Here is a 17,979-nt window from a genome sequence, read left to right as displayed (position 1 = left end):
TTATCACTGTTTGATATTATTTTTGTAGTGATATATATTTTAATATTAGTGCGTTTTGTGATTATATTCATTATTTTCATTGTGATTATAACTTATGCCAAGTGAATCAATTTGAAGACGCTATCCATTATCTATTGTTCTCTAACCTGACAAAGTATATTTAATATTCTTCTCCGCCATTTCTCTATCGAAAGTGAAACATTGTGCATATTATTAGTCTAAATTTTCCATTAATAGAAGTGCAATTTTTTTAACGTTATCAAAACAAGTCTTCTTGCCCTAACCAAAGAATGAAACACATTTATAAAAGCCATGTTTGATCATTCTATATATTGATTATAGTTTAAACGTCTAATAAGATTTAATTTAATTTTTTAATAAATTTTTAAAAAAATGAAATGAACCTTGACTCGAGCAGCGATAAAATTGTTATATGATTTTGATATCACGAATTCGAATTGTAAAAATAACATACAACACATCCAATGACTCTGACTAAAATTTTCCACACTGAACTACCCTTTTAATAAATTAAAACTTTCAATTAATTAAATATACTTTTCAGTGGTTACAAAATATATAAAATACTATCGAATCAAATTAAATCATCGTTGCTCCTTTTATTTCTAATCCATAAGAAAATAACACATCACTTCACTTATAAATGATTAACAATCATGAATGTGTGATTTAGTAATCAATCAAACATGTCAATGAGAAACAAGCAATAGAGATGGATACATTCACACTCGCATGAATTCAGACCTGCTCATAGCTATCCGTAACCATATCTCCAAGACCAAACAAACACTCCAATCCATGATCACAATGACAGAACTATAGATATCGTCTCGAAGTAGCTGATAAGAGTGGATACAACAATAGGACAAGGATACACCACTAAAATAAGTCTGCAAGCATTAATAAAAGTAAAACAAACACATTTGTACACTTTCCGAAAGAATCTAGTTGCAAAGTAAATGACAGACCTCTAGCTGCTACTCATATCTTAACATTCCATCAATTCAAGATCTTTTCATAAAGTATTGTAAGCAAACAGGTTGCAACTACACAATTATAAATATCGCCTAGAACTTAATTATAAGTAGATACAAGTTTAGCAACAAAAAGAATACTGAAGATCCCATCCCAGCATCTTGGGATACCTAGCGTGGATGTTTCTTTGGTTTTGTAAAAGTGCCACCACATATTGGCACATCAGTGGAGACAAACTACATCTAGATTATGTGGAACTACTGCAGAATATGATGCAAAGACCAAATCAGTCGCTCCATTCTATGTACAACTCCTAAATAGATGGTTTAGTTCATCAGGCAACCAGTACACAGACACATTGTCCTCGGTAAAAAAACTCTCAACTTATGCAAAGCTGAAAGCTACCTATAGCAAATGCTTCAAGACTGTATTTCCAGTGGTCATATCACTTATCCTCCCAGAAGGAGGTATAGTCATCCTCAAAGAAACTGATGGTACGACTAATCATATTCATTTTTTGAGTGCATAACCTTTAGCGGGAGTCAGAATCCTTGCTGCTGATATGATGCAAGAGAAAAGTCTAGTTATACAGTGTCTATAGGGTCATTCAATCTCCCCTTCCTCGGCTTCGTTCATGGGTGCATTTTCACATTCTTCCTCTTCTTCATCATCCATTTTCATAAACAGCCCGAGTTGCTCTAGAGGGTTACTGCCCCCTAGTCTAAAGCCTCCTATGTCATCAAGAGAATAGCCAAGGCTCTTCTCATTATTTGATATGGGCATTTCTGCAACTGTGGCAGTTCCAAGCATTTCCAGATCTTTAAGGATTCGACAATCATTGATCTCAACTGTCTTTTCGATCTGCAGAAACACCAAAAGTTGATGTGAAGAAAAGGTGCAACGAAGAAGAAAGTAGAAAGTATTATGAACCAAAGTACGAGCCTTTAACAAGGCTTGGCGTGCAGCTTCTCGCTCTAACTCCCTTTGACGTTTAGCATCAGCTACAGCTTCTGCTTCAGCTCGTCTACGAGCATCCTCAGCAGCTTTAGCTTCGGCTTGAAGCCGTGCTCGCTCTATTCCAGTAGCAACAGACAGTTCTCAATATCATGAAGGCATAAAACTGGTGCAATCAGATCAAACTCGACAACTTTTTTACCTTCCTTTTGCTGTCGTTTAATTTCCTCCCTTACACGTTGCAGGTTTTCAGGATCACCCTTGGCACCCTGAGGTGAAGACAGCAACATATTTACCGATATTAGAACTACAGAAGCATCACGAAAAGTTTAAATTTGTATCTGAATATCAGCCCTACCTGACCAAGTGTTTTCTCCTTAGCTTTGAGAATTGTATCGAGAAAGCGACGCCTAAGCCAAGCGACTCTATATTGCTTTTCTGGAGATAGGTTTTTCTCAGATGGAGCATGCTCCCCTAACATTTCCATGGGTAAAAGGTAAGCCGACCCATGCAAATTAAGTGCCTAGGACCATTGGGTCTCACATTTCTTCTTACTATTCATGCTTACCCTCTTGGCACCTCTCAGAGTCAATCAATGAAGATTTACCATCTGCAGCATTCTCCAAGCAATTCAACTCACTCAATGGTCCTGTATATTGCCATTAGTATTAGTTACAACCATTTTTGTATTTAACATCTTCCAAAGACAATTGGTTAAGATATAATGTAACTCACTATTCATATCAAACGGATTCATTAGATCACTCTTCTCTTGATCCGAACCTGCCTTGTTTGCTGAATTTTCCTGATAAAAAAACAATAAAATATAAAAATTACATAGATTTATTCCTTATGAATAAAACATGACAAAAACAGATATGAGACAAACATGAAAATGCTAAAACTGAGTATTGAGCTGATAAACATATTCCAGATGCCCATTGTTAGGAAGAATAAATCCTGGGAAATCAGTCACTGAGAGAAACATACCTTAGAACCGTTCTTTGGATTGGAAATTTTCTTTGATTCACTTCCAGCAGCACTGTCAGAGTCTAGACGGAGAAACAAACAAAACTTCAGAACATTTATAGTTGTGATTAGAAGAAAAGAACTCCAGTAGTTTTTTATTAAAAAAAAAGACTTCATTTCTAACAACTTCATTTATATAGATAAGACAAAGAATTTTGCTAAAACCGTCCATAGAAAAGATCTTTTGCGGTTTAATTTTCACTGTTATTTAATTTGTACTCGCTTAATTTTATTATTTCTGGCAAATTTAGTTAGTTCTGATCATGTCTTATGAAATCATATTATTAATATTTTAAGGTTTATAAATGAGCCCTCTCACTGGTTTTTATGATTCAAGCAATAAGATAACTCAATAGGGAGGACCATATCACATTATTATAACCTTTTTTAACCATAACAACCATACAATGATCATACAAGACTTTAGAAGCACATCTTTACTTCAAACACTCATTTGTTATCCTATTAATGATATCTTTTATTGAATAATAACTCCATTTCAGGGGGCTCTTCATCATCTACACTTGTCTCAACACTTTCCCAATCCACTCCAAAATCATCCATTCCTTGCACTATAGGTGTGTCGTTAGCATAGAAGATAGCATTTATTAAGTTCTAAACCTCACCATTGCTTCTCTTTGTTATTTATGAATTGCATAATTAAGCCCTCTGACTCTTCCAATGGAAATAAACTATGAATGAGGAGATATCTGCACTTTTATCATGTGAAACATGAAAGCTTATTCTTCCACTTTGTGATGCATATCTTATTTGTTGTTATTGGGTGCTTTCACTTTATGAGTCATCCCAAGAATAAGGTAACTCAATATAAGTAAAAATTGATTGATAAAGGATATACGCAAAATATAGTGGAGATTACTTCAAGATATTTTCTATTGTTTCTTATCTCAATTCAATCATTTTTTTTCCTTGATAGTTAATTACAGCTAGCAACTTCTTCAGGGAAGTTTATATGAAGCAACCTCAAAATTATATTAAAATATGCAAATTGAAAAGAAGAAGTTTTCGTCTCAAATTACCAAATTGGTTCAAAAATTATAACTGAAAATTACTGTGTTTGGTTTCAAAAACAACCAATTCTATAGTCCAGGTTGTGTCCAATTTTGATGGGTCTTTTGTCAAGAAGTGATGCGCATTAGATGATTAAAATGACCAAATGTTCAAAAGACAAATTTGTGATTGAAGATCTGAAAAGGGCACACAGATTTAGGTTAGAAACTAACTTGTAGGTCTGGAAATATCTGAAAGGAATTGTAGTTGATCTTTTGCTACAAATCAGTCTACAAATTTGCATATTAAATATTTCAAATCCCTATCTCATATTCTGTAGAAAGAATATGATTTTGAAGACCATACTCATTATCGAAGATTCTAAAGTAACTCATTTATCTTACAGTAATTAATCCAGATATATCTTCTGTAATTGATGTTACAATTCAATTCATAATAATACAATTGACACATAGTCTGTGAGATCATGTAGATTTTTAATTGATGATCATGATTTTAGAAACTAGAGCAATGAATGTGCATTGCAACAATCAAGAGTTATTTACATTCCAAGTGATTTGGGTTGCATGACAAACTAAACACTTCAAAAGTTGATTGTCACTTCATATGAGATGTTATGTCCAAGAACACCAATACACCATTTCAGCAAAAGGTGGAATCCGCCGCTCCAGCGGCCCCACACGGTCGGCACCACAACTATTTGTGAGGAGGTAAATCGAGAAGCTGCAATTGGCCACGACGGAGGAGGGCACCAACACACCATATAACTTCTTTGAAGGATGAATTGCTAACATTATTTAGCAAACTACTTGTCTGGACTCACTTCATGTTTTTGTGTAATAAGTTGACCATGATACATATTTATGCTTCATTTTGTGAGTTAATCTAACATCAATTTTTTGATTAATTAATCAAGTATACACAGGCAACACAGACACATTTGTTATGTCTTCTTGATGTTACAAAATAATAAAACCTACATTATTTAGATGACAAAGCAAGAACAATACCAAGAAAAGTCAAAACAAACCAGTATCTTGTAAATTTAGTTGAATCACCTAGGAAGAGTTAATCTAATATCAATTTTGTTATTAAGTAATTAAGATTACAGACAATATGTACATATCTGTGAATGTAACAAAATAATAAAACCTACATTATCTACGTGTCATGTTGATAATAAATATCAAGAGGCCAAAACAAGTCAGGATCGTATAAATTCAGGCACATCACCAAGCTTTGCTTAAGAACGTCAATGACCTCATGATTTACAGCAAAACAGTTTTGAGAAATGTAAGAAAGCAACTTTGGCAAATAGAAAAACATTATAGAAGTTGTTGGACTAGATGGATCAGAACTCCTATGTATAACTAGTGCTGGGGAATATGAATTAAACCAAAATAATATTAATAAAATCAAAGATTACAATTCATTTCATACGTATGATACAATTCACATGTAAAATGATACCATTCTCAAATTTGAATAGGAAGTGAAAAAAATGTGACAATTTGGTTCAATTTAAAATGATTCGCAATGAATCTTATTTTATATGATTCTAAGAAAGAAAATATATTAAAAAGATAAATCTAACCCACTAAAAATAAATTTACCTCATTAAGAACTTAAACCCAACATATTAGAAATGACATAGAAGTAAAAAGGAATCTTGTTAGTGGAAACACATAGTTGATGATAGCCAATCTAACAATAATTGAGAAGAATAAATATCGTTACTATACATAAAATGAATAACAACAGCAAATTTGATAGGAATTTAGAAGTCATAACATATCTAAGCTATTTTCCATTTGATGGCAATGATTTTCGATGTCAAAAAATTTGATGAAGTTATTTATTGCTCATTCTGTCTCAATTCTTAATGGACGTAAGAAATAATGATTTGAAGATTGTCATATATAGAGAATATGAACTTATATATCTTTGTTATGAATTAACATCAATTTAATCTATTATGTAATGATATTAACCAAAATATTATATAGAATTATTATGAATAAGTAGAATTATATTTTTTTAAACATTTTTTATTTTTTATTTGATACTTAAGCCACATGATCCCATAATTCATCAAAATATTTACAATATAAACCTCAATTTGACAACCATCGGTATAAAAGTGCTGAGAATAGGAATTAATACAAGACAATATTGATAAAATCAAAGGTCATCAAGGAATATAGAAAATCAATAATGTTAAACCACCGAAGAGAATCCCATCATCGGACGATACGCACGAAATTTTTCGTTCCGACGAGGCACCGGCACCGGCACAGCGCCGGCACACGAAATCCAGCCGGGAACGCCGCCGGAGGCGTCGCCCGGGCTCGGCGACGCCTCCGGAGGCGTCGCGCGGCCTCGGCGACGCCTCCGGAGGCGTCGCGAGGCCTCGGCGACGCCGCCGGAGGCCCCGCCCGGGGCCGGCGACGCCGCCGGAGGCGCCGCCCGGGGCCGATGACGCCGCTGGGCCCGGTGATGCTCCGCGCCGGCCGCGATCGTGCCCCCGCGCGATCGCGCGATTTTTTTTTTCTCTGTTTAAAACTTTAGGTTTAATTAGGATTTTAATAATTAACTCCTAGCTATAGTTCAAAATTATAATTTAGGATAGTTTAAATAGGTTTAAATAGGCTTTATTAAAACCTATAAAATTATTAAAAAAATTTTATTTTTTATTTTTAAATATTTAGATTAAATTTTTTATTTTAATTAATATATTTTATATACGGTACCGATTAAGAAATCAAATTTGATAATATAGCCATACTTTTGCTGACTAAATTTTCTGCACTGAAGGACCAATTTAGAAGTCCAAAAGTATAGGAAACTATCCAGATTATATATAACAATATAGAGACAGACGCATTCCTACGCAATAGCAGGTCATTAATAAACAGCACTAACCATCAAATGCCCACAAACTATATTCATTGCATTAAAAAAATTGAATAAGCCTAGTGATAAGACTCTAATACTGTGTAAAAAAAATAATCATAGGCATCCCTCAAATTTACAACTAATATGGAATTCAAGAAAATAGAATAAAAACCATATTTGACAGAACAAAGTTTGTTTCTTTACCATTAAAATATGCAGCAAACCAAATATAATCAGCAATGCTACCAAAGTATCAAATCTCACCAAGTAGGTGAAATTTTCTTAGTAGAACAAAAGCACATGATGAAGGATATCAATATCACATTTTGCAAAAGAAAAAGGACTATAAATCTTTGACTTGGTATCACTGATAGTGATAATAGTAAAAAAGAGTATACAATCTCGTGAGTACAAAAGGAAATACACACCAGTGGAAGATCCTGAATTGCTAGTGTAACTGCTTGAGCTGGCACACTTAATTTCTCTAGACTTCGAGTCCTTTCGAATGTCCAAGGTGGGGTAATTAGGTATGAGAGGATCATCACCACCAATATCTATATCCTCTTCAACAGGATTATTGTCTGTAAAGGACTGACACCAGCTTAGTTTTCAAACTCAAAAGCCACTTATGTCTATCACAGAATCATAGCCAAGCCAGGAGGCAAACCTTTGTACTGATGCATTACTGAGGTGCTAATGCCATTTTCAGAAACCTGCACAACACAATAATGACTGTAGTAATCCAAAATATAAAGACCAAAACCAAATTCCTGGGGAATTATTATCAGAGTACCTACCGCCATTTTGCACTGCTCAGATTTCACCTGTTGTCTCACATCTCTCTCCTGTAAATACCTATCCAGAAGATTCTGTAACTTAAAGAGTGTATCATCACCTAAAGATTCTATATCAATTTCTATTTCTCCAGTGATATCATTCATATTGCTTTGCTGTCTCAGAAAATCAATGATATGATTTGGAAGATCTTCCAAATGAGATTCCAAAACACTAGTTAGTCTATGTTTTTCCTCATTTGTCATTTGGCATTTCACCCCTTGAGGCACAGAATCAATGTAATCATTATGTGATTTCTTCCTTTCACGAGAGCAAACCTCCAGCATGCAGAGATTTTTTCCCTCTTGGGATGACACTGCAGATTTTGGAGCTTGAATTTCTTTCTTACTGTGTGCACCAGATGCAGCTAATTTCTTTTCTATTGGTTTCCAACGAAGTTCAAAGTACTTGCTCAATGTATCTGCCATGATATGGACATCATTTGTGGGTGGGTTATATGTCATTGCATTGGTAAAGGTAAGCCTCACGTCTGCAGCAAAACCCCATGGGCTGGAGTAACCACCTGAGCTTATTTTAGTTTTAATGGTTCCCAAATCCATTGGATGCTTAATAACAGTATAATAGTCAGGAATATTCAATTTCTTCACATCTACAGGGCTATTGAAGACCCAGGCAAACCGTTGTGACATTAAGCGCTTTAAAAGCCCCTCACATTGTTTCATCAATGCCAAACTTGAAATATCCACAGGAGGTGGAGGAAAAGGCATTTTAAAAGATGCTGACTTTCCTGAAGCCACACGCTTTAGCTGGGTAATACTCTTTGGATCAACTTCTTTTTCATTCTCATTGACTGAACAAGTTGTAATAGTGCCAACAGTTGCCAGGTTCAAGAAAAATTTCTTTTGTAACATTTGGATCTGATCTAATTCTGATTCAAGTCTAATTTTCAGTTCCTTTCTTTGAGAACCAGATATTTTTGTGAAAGAAATTCGTTGAAGTGGGACATTAAATTCTCACATCTGTCAAGGTTTACACTAGCACACTTCTGCCTCTTCACAGGACTGGAATCATCCGATTGAGCACGTATGGAACTGCCCACATCCTCTGAATCATGCATCTTCTCAGAATCATGTTGACAGTCAAGTAGAGAAGCACGTCCATACCCTTGAGACAATTTATGATATTTTTCCTTCAACGCAAATGAAAGATCCTGTGAACATCCCTTCCTCTGCTTCTCTTTGGTGTATTCCATTAGCACTGTGGGTGCCATGTGGTCAATCCGATGAGACTGTTCACATCAATCAAAACCTTGCATGAGGTCAAGCATACAGCAATATATTTGCTAAAAATAATTTTATTGTCCTTTTTTATACTTTCCTAACTCAGTAAAACAGAAGTTATCAAACCAGACTTGGCAGACGATATAAGACAAAAGTATCCAGTTTCGTACTGATCTGAACGGATTCACGTAATGAATGATTCCGCTGGGAATTAGCACGAAACCAAATTGAGGCGAAGAAAATATCTAATTCACACTAAATTGCCCATTCTTCAGAATCCAAACTTACCAGAAAACAAAAGACTGTTTTTTTACCAAATATTCCAGAAGCTAAAACTCTCAAGTTTTTTCGTTACTGGTATCTCTGTCACCGGAATCTAACCTAGATGCACACAAGACAGAAGAAACCCTAAAAAGGAAAGGCGTGAGAATCCGACACACCGGCGTTTCCAAATCCAAAGGAAAGGTTTCTCATCGAATTCTAAGCAATCTACAGCACAAAATCCCAGCCAGATGCGCCCGTGAAAAACAAATCCAAATCAAGAGAAAAAGCAACAGAAAAGGAGCATAAATCAGAAACCTAGTTCGGAAGACGACCACGCGTCCCACATGAAACCCTGCAAATCGAACGGTCCCCTCCTCTATCCCCTCATTCGCCTCTTCTCCCTTCGCCTTCCCCCTCTCTTCTTCGACGAGCCTTGCGATGCCTTCAGCGAACGCGGGCGGCTGTGTCTAGATCCAGAACCGAAGCCCAACAAGCCGCCTCGACCTCTCAAGTCTCTCCCTAATTTATAGAACGCTGACGGGGTCGCTTTGGGTCGGCGCGGCGCTGGATTAGATCTTCACCGTTCAATTTTAAAATCTGACGGCAAATAAGGGGATTTCAAGAATAAGGAAAGCTGAACAAGGGGCGGTGACAAGGAACTCTGGATCCGAGTCCCAATCAGAGTCCGATTTTGGAAAAAACAACAGAAAACGGTAACGTTGTTAATTTGTTGACCTGATCCCCTGCAGGACTCTTTGTAAAATTTGTTGCCAAATGGATACACGTGTAATAAATATCAAAATATTTATTGACCTGAAATATATTTGTTATCAATATAAAATTTTATGCAGTTAATTAAACTGAAAATTCTAACCATGCATTAGTGTAAACATATTTTTTGAAAACATATTGATAAAATTATATATTTTTAATTAAATTGATCATGTTTGAGTTGATTTAATTATTTTGATAAGGGCAATTAAGCCCTTAGGACATTTTGGAGTTGTTTTAAATATGACCTTTTGCCAAAAGTTATTTTCAAAAGGGATTCCTTTACTCTTGTGTCAAACATGTGATTTTTTTATAGAGGAATATAAGATGATAATATTGATTAAATTTATGTGATTTTCAAGTAATTTGTAACATTTTTTGTAGATAAAAATAATGGAATGATATCATTTATTATATCATGTTGTTTCATGTGAGTTTTAATATTTTATCAATTTGCTACATCAATCAATTTAAAATTAAAGTTACGAAGATATTAACTATTACTTGTTGTCTTTAGTAGTTAAGCATCTAAATGTAATTCTCATATGCAATGATCTTATCACTATCTTTTTACAAGCAATCAATAAAGTACAATGTTAGGGCTTGATTGTTTCATGTAATATGTTATGTTTGTGTAAACTTTTAAAAAAATAGATATATAAAGAAATATTCGTTATATGTCCTTTTTTAAAGTTGACTAAAGAAATATTTTATATTGACCTTGATTATAGATCAAGCCAAATGTATAAACACATAAGAAAAAAATAATTATTTAGGAAAACGTATTTCTCTACAATATAAGAATCCTTAACACACCCTTATTTTGATATACAGACAAAATTGATAGGTGCTTTAGAAACTATTTGACAACCCAAAAATTCTAAACATTTCACTCTTTAATCAAATAATTTGTATATTGCTTATTATCATATTTCTTAAACTCTAAATTAAATATAATTTAGATTATATGTGATGCACATCACAGAAACAGCCCCCATAGCTCAGTGGCAGAGCGTCAGTCTTGTAAACTGAAGGTCCGTAGTTCGATCCTGCGTGAGGGCAATTTTTTTAAAAATTGTTTGTAGTTTTCTGTCTGTTTCTTATAGTTTAATATTTTTTAAAAAAAAATTATTACAATTGGGATTAAAATTTATCATCTCCTCGTCAATCTGAAGAAAGGGAAGAATGTAACGCGAAGATAACATTTCAAGAAACTTTAGCAATTATAAAATAAATTTGATCTTAATTATAAAAAAAATGATAAAAAATATCTGATAAAGAAGAACTGAATGGAGACGGGAGACACCTCAGGACAATATGTTCTGCATTAAAACAATGGTTAGAGTTGGAAATTGGAATTGCTTTTGTTCTAGACACTAATTAATTGCTTGCTTAGTTTTCATGTGTCAGTCTACCTTTTTAATCTTCTTTTGATCAGTTAGACTCTATGCATCAACTTTTAACACATTTTAAAACATTTCGGGATTAATCAAATAGTTTTAAACTTATAATTCCGTTCACTTAGTTGTACTTTTCTCTAAATATATACATGTATAAAGGCAATGGACTAAACCTGAGTAGAAAAAGTTACAAAATATATAACAAGTTTTGCAGTTAATAATTATACATTTAGAATACCAAAATGAAAATCACATAATTGGTTCTTATAAGATTAATTTCATGAATCTCGTGTTAAAATTATTTTTTTATATTATAATGAATCTCATGTATAATTTTAATTGGTACTCGAATGGTAGATTACACATAAAAATATATATATATAATGAATAAAAGAGACGTAATCTAAAAAGGGAGGAAAGGGGCAGAAACATAATACGACAAGGACAAACATGGCCAATGAAAAAGCATTTGACCCTACATGCAATCATTGAATATATATATATATATATAGTAAAAATTAAATTAAGTTTTAATTTTTAAATTTAACGAAAAAGATATTTTGCTTGGGATGATCATGGCATTAATGAAGGTAAAAGCTAGTGGCCAAGAGCTTTTTCCTAGATTAACTTGTACCAACAATAAACTGCATTAATTAAACAACAAAAGACTTTGTGATAGACTCGAAGAGCATCCGATCATTTCTTTAGCAAGGCTCGTTATTATTCGTTGGGCACTAAGTCTATATTTTCTTTAGCACTCCAATAATATGTCTTATTGAGATACCAGAGTGATGATCATATTACTAGTATTTGAAAAAAAAAAATGTTACATCATTGGTACGAAGTATTGTGTAAACAATTCTCAAAACATTTATCACAACCAGTACGACATCCTAGAGGCAAAAGGAAAGGAAGTCATGGGGAAAGATGAGTAGGAACACTACATCAGCCATGTCGATATCGTTGGCACCTGGCACCAAGTGTTAAACAACACAATGTAACACTAACACTATCCATCCTACTCAACAAAACTTTGTAGCTAAAGAGAGCACATTATGATATTAAAAAAATGCTACAAAAAAGTTATTAACTAACAAAAACAGCTGCATGACTGCAACAACAAAAACATTATTTACATGCCAACATGTAGCTAGGTCAAAGAGAAAATGCTGGACAAAAGATTTCCTCTAGCACGCTTGCTATCGATACCCAAAGACCATTTCGATATGAGTGCAGTCGCCAACATCTCAACAGTCTGAATATTGTGCATCCAATGTTGCACATTATTCGGTCATTGTCATTTAAGCGTGGCACTTGCATAGCTGCTCAAATTTCAAAATGAACACAATGCTAACAATATCACATAAAGTGTGTATAATGTTGTATGCCAACGGTGAGGCTGCTGGACGTTCACAACACACGTGATGGTGAAATTGAGCACCATGGACTTCAACCAATAGGTCTTTTTAACTTCGTTGAGACGAGGGCTTTGAAAATCACACTAGTGTGCCGCTTGGCCTTCTTCAACCTCACACTAGAAGCTTCATCTGCAAGCTCAACAATTGGATTCTTCACAACAAGCTCGAATTCACACTAGATGATGTCTAACTAGCGCTATCTCCTTCCTCTTAACAAATCAATCCAATAATGATAATGATAATCCAGATGAGAAACATGCCAAAAGACTAATCAGATCCGATCTAAAAAATTCATCAGAAGTCTAATTCACACAATTGTTTGTTACAATCTCATATTGAGCATATTTGAAGTCAATATGGTAGTTTTCTGTACATCTCAGATGGTGATTGCTACTAAAAGGATTTTTTCCCCCTACAACCTCATTTTCTACTACTTAGCTTGCTCCTCAAACCTATCTAATAAAATAAACAACTGGCATGCAGCTTGAATTGCAACTTGAAACAGTGTGTCCAGAACTTGATCCTTCAACAATTAAAATTCAAGGCTTGCATTAACGTTGGAAACATTAAGTCACAAAACAAATGGCAATGATAAAAATATGTTGTTGAAGTGAACAAACAAGGAGACACGGTTTGCAGGAAAGGGGAAAGGTGAAAAGGGAAAGGGAAAGAATCTGAACATTCTTAAATAACAGGCTTTAAGTGCATGAATATACTGAATTTTGAGAATAAGAATACGAGAGAAGCAATTTTGGGAGATGAAAATTTGACATGAGCAAAATACAATAATAGAGACTAAAAATAATGTTCTGCAAAAGAAAATAGATAGAAGCGTATGAGTAACTGTTCTACAAATATTAGTCAGGAGTAAAATATTTACCACAGCACCATGGAGTACTAGAGTTCCATTTTGACAATAGCAGTTGATGGTTGTTCTATCATGATGGGTGAATATTGGAGCCAATCTTTAGCACAAGAAAGGGCTTCCACAGTCTCAGGTCGTAATGAACTTCGGTACTCATCAAGTTCTCTGCTTCCAGCCCCGGAGCCAAAAAAGGAGCAATCTGGACTTGATACAGGAATCGCTAGGACATCTCTAGCCATCTTGGATAAAGTCGGATACTTAATATTGTTGAGTTTCCACCAGTTCAAGATATCAAAGACATGAGTACGAGGGACAAGGGACTCTTCCAAGTACTGGTCCAACTCAGACTTTGTTGATTCATTCACAGCCGTCTCAGAGAGATAGATATCAAAGTCCATAAGCCCATAGCCAGTCACATTCGGAGAAGAAGATAGATTGCTGCCAACGCCATTCATGTGGTTATCATCACCTTGATCTGCATAAGGCACTAATGGAAGTGACTGGGAAACATACTCCATATACAACTCATGAACACTATCATTCACTATCTTAACATATCTGGCAGAATCATCACCATAAAGTTTTGAGTAACTAAATTCAACAAGCTTCAACTTGAAACGAGGGTCCATAACTACGGCAATTGCCAGGACAAGGCTGCAATCTCTCCAATACTCATCAAACATTTCATGCATCTGCTTTGCGGTGCTGCTCACCAGGGGATCCTCACTTGATGTTCCATTGGTAAGCTCTAGCAGGATCTTATATGCTTCTGGAAAAAATATATTAGCAGTTCGTTCCAGTGTTCCCATAACATTGTTTGCAGAGTCATGTAAAAGTTTCAGGTATGTGCAAACAACCTCAACCTTCTTCCAGTCATCAGCTGACGGTGCTTCATTATAGTTATCATCACACGCATCTAAGGAAGTGAATGCATCTTTATACTCCAAGGCAGCATCAAGCATGAGATAAGTGGTGTTCCATAATGTTCTAACATCAAGAGAAAGTGATTTGGTGCCAAGAAGTCCAATTCGCGAGGCAATCTCAGAAAATTTTTCATCCCGCACTGGTGATGCTTTGACAAATTTCACACTTTCCCGAATGTTGTATATTATACCATGAATTGAAGCAGTCAAAACCTCTGCAGCTAGATTAAGAATATTGGCATAACAACGTACAACAAACAACTGACCTCTCAGTACCACTTTGTGTTTCTTTGAAAGATGATCTCTAAGACTAGCACTATAGATTTCATGTGACAAAGAATTGTTAGCTACAGTAATCGTAAACAACTTAGTTTTCATATTCCACTCTGAAAGGCTGACACTAATGGCTTCACTAAGAGCAATTTCAGAATGAGGCGAAACTACCATCATGAAGTTAAGCATTTTCTTTTGCAGCTTCCAATCACTATCGATGTAATGCCCAGTAAGGCATATATACCCAAGAGTTTGACTAGTGGTCCACAGACCAACTGTGAGGCTGACCCTTCCAGACATATTTCCAAATACCTGCATGAGATGTAACCTCTCCTTGTGATACACGGATAGAATTTCACCTTCCAAGGCATTGGCATCGACCATCCTAAACCGTGGTTGAATACTCTGGATGAACAACACAAATGCAGGCTGTTCAACCATGTCAAGAGGGTATTCGTTCAGAATTATCATCTTTGCAAGAAATGTGTAACTTTGTTCCTGGTCAAAACCATACCCAAATGAAGATGTTCTATAACGTTTTTTGGGTGGATCAGTCATGTCTACATCACTTTTTGCACCTGGTGTGAGAGCAAGCTGTTGCTTTTCAAGACTTTTGATTTTAGGGCAGGAACCCATAGAAATATGCCTTTTGAGATGGCTGGTACCAGCTACCTTCGAGCCATTACTGTATGCAAAAGTTTGTTTGCAGAGTTTGCAGCATGCCCGTATGCATCCTTCAGATACAGTTTCAACAGTAAAGTGTTCCCATACCATTGACTTCTTTTTCCTATGTCTTCTAACAGGTGGTGTTTTTTCTGTGTTAATTAGTTCTGCATCACTTGCTTCCATTATGCTGCCTGAAGTTTAGATACAATGATAAGTTACATTCCTTAAACACAATTAAGTCCAATTGGTAGAATAAAGATAGAAGAAATAATTCTCAAGTCAATACAAACACTAATAATGTAGTCTTCAACATCTAGCAACATTCAACTCAACAACAAAGAACAAAGTTTCAAAGATGGAAGGTCCAATGTTTTTGAGATGGCCTTTATAAATAAGAAAAACAAAAAATTCACTCCAACATTCCACTTACAATAACAGCAATAATGCATCTTTCATTTGCACCAAAGTGTGATTATGACACCTGAACTAATGAATAACAAATATGATATATAGAAATAGACCCTGCAGTTATTGACACACACCTACATACTGACAAAAAAGCATATATCTGCAAATTTATATATAGGTAAGAATGCATATAGAAATTCTCCCATGTCTGAGAAGTGAACAGGAAGAAAAGTCAAGATGCAAGAGGTATTTTGGCAAACAACTACTAATCTGGAATAACGCAAGACTCCTAACCATGGAAGGTGCAACTTTACAACTCAGACAAATTACAGAGCAGTGAGAGTAAAGAACAATCAAGATCAAATGGTACAATGCAAATGCATCACAAGAGAGAACTCACACAAAAAAGGGATCAAACATATATAATATTGAGAAAAAATTTAAAACATTAACATAGCACCTGAAACAACTTAAAAATCCCCAAAAGAAAATGAAACTATATCAATTATAACAAAAAATGTCCCAGTAGAGTGGGCATTCACCAAAATAGCAAAAGAAACAATATATGTTAAGTTGATTGAGTTGTAAAATGTCAATGAGGAAATATTTAGCAAGTTTCATGCAGCTCACTGTATCAATCAACATGGACAAGCTATTTGGCAAATAAAATAGATATTAAAAAAAGAAAGAAGGATGAGCTGTCTGTGGGATGGAAAAATATCAATAGCTCATAGCCATACCTCTAATATAAGATTTGAGATTGACAAAAAAGCTACATATTCAGAAAAATTCCAAAATACTGAATGGAAATGTATGATGAGTAACCAAATTTGTAAGGATTCCTTAGTTATCATGAGCTTAACCGCACTAACAGCCAAAAATAATTACAATTATATACCTCTCTTCTCTAAGAAGACTTAGACTTCTAAGAAGACTTAGACTATATTCAGTCAATGATATAGGAACACTTTGAGGTATGAACAAATCAGATCTAACAAGAACAAAAAGAAACCTGAACTACTCGGGCCCTTCTGTTCCATACCTGATGAGCTTATATATTTAAAAAAAATCTTTAATTTAGCAGCAAACACAAGACAAAATGCACCACAGCAATCAGATAACAAAACATTTCCCCCCAAGATAAACTGCAATATTGGATAAACATATAAAGCCCCCAGTCACAGATTAATTCGAAGTATCAATATAAAAATTATCCAGCTCATGAGCAGTGTCACTTTCGAGAACACGCTTACAAGTAGACTTACTCTAATGCTTGGTAAATATTGAAACAATGAGCACACATACGATGCCTAAGTAAGTTGTATCATAACCTAGGAAAGGATTGGGACAACATATCAGCATTATCTAATTATTTATTTGAATCTCAACCCGTTAAATAGAGTTTGTGAGGGCGTATTGTACGAAACCGAAAGTAACAGGAACACCGCAAGTGAGAAGAAAGGGGGGAAAATTAAGAAGACTGCTAAAAGAAACCTCTGAAATCCCCCAAAAGAATTGCTTCACGAGAAGAGGAATTTCTAACAAAATGTCGACGAGAAACGGGAGAAGGATCTACCTCAAAAAAAAAAAGTAGACTCCTCGAGGAAGAATACAAGGACGCCGGGCGATTCAACGGCGGCGCCGCCGCAGATCGACGACGGCAGGGGCGGCGGCAATTGGAGGGCTAGGTTTTGGGCCAGCGATGGTAGACGAGCTGGGGCGGCGGCAATTGGAGGACTAGGTTTTGGGCCAGCGATGGTAGACGAGACGGGGCGGCGGCGGTAGGTTTGCGGACGCTTGTGGGCCGAATCCGTAGGCCTAAGCATTTCTTTTATAACGAACCCGGTTTCGTTCACGTGGACCGGAAAAAAAATAAAATAAATATTTTTTGTGAATAATTTTTTTTTAAAAAACCAAAAAATAGACCTCCTCTTGAATTAAATTCTAATTAAAATATTTAAAAAAAATATTTACTCTTAAATACTGAAGTAGATTGCTCGTGCCAAACAA

At 35.2% G+C, this 17,979-nt stretch overlaps 1 protein-coding gene, 1 non-coding gene and 1 pseudogene across 3 annotated transcripts; 1 reads left to right on the top strand and 2 right to left on the bottom strand.

Annotated features, from left to right (window-relative positions):
* Window positions 1-1,009: 1,009 nt before the first annotated feature.
* On the bottom strand, window positions 1,010-9,724 carry LOC141815037 (transcription factor GTE11-like; annotated as a pseudogene).
* Window positions 9,725-11,006: 1,282 nt separating this feature from the next.
* TRNAT-UGU (transfer RNA threonine (anticodon UGU)) lies at window positions 11,007-11,078 on the top strand. Its single transcript has one exon. It is a non-coding gene; the product is annotated as a tRNA-Thr (tRNA).
* Window positions 11,079-12,470: 1,392 nt separating this feature from the next.
* On the bottom strand, window positions 12,471-17,613 carry LOC141814342 (zinc finger BED domain-containing protein RICESLEEPER 2-like). 2 transcript variants are annotated; one of them, XM_074702287.1, is made up of 3 exons: window positions 17,546-17,613; window positions 13,715-15,752; window positions 12,471-12,963 (listed from the first exon to the last, which is right to left on the bottom strand). In XM_074702287.1, exon 2 carries the CDS (start codon window positions 15,742-15,744, stop codon window positions 13,732-13,734), a length of 2,013 nt encoding a protein of 670 aa, XP_074558388.1. In that variant the 5' UTR covers window positions 15,745-15,752; window positions 17,546-17,613; the 3' UTR covers window positions 12,471-12,963; window positions 13,715-13,731. The 2 variants fall into 2 exon arrangements, with proteins under 2 accessions (XP_074558388.1, XP_074558387.1); XM_074702286.1 differs by lacking the exon at window positions 12,471-12,963 and adding an exon at window positions 13,111-13,357 and having other exon boundaries at window positions 17,546-17,612.
* Window positions 17,614-17,979: the final 366 nt, after the last annotated feature.

The sequence above is a fragment of the Curcuma longa genome, chromosome 21, assembly GCF_044706935.1.
Source record: "Curcuma longa cultivar G26 ecotype Majalengka, Jawa Barat chromosome 21, ITB_CL_G26_1.1, whole genome shotgun sequence".
In the NCBI taxonomy this organism is placed as follows: domain Eukaryota; kingdom Viridiplantae; phylum Streptophyta; class Magnoliopsida; order Zingiberales; family Zingiberaceae; genus Curcuma; species Curcuma longa.
The sequence above is the reverse complement of the archived record's forward strand: the minus strand, read 5'-3'. Positions and strand labels throughout refer to the sequence as shown.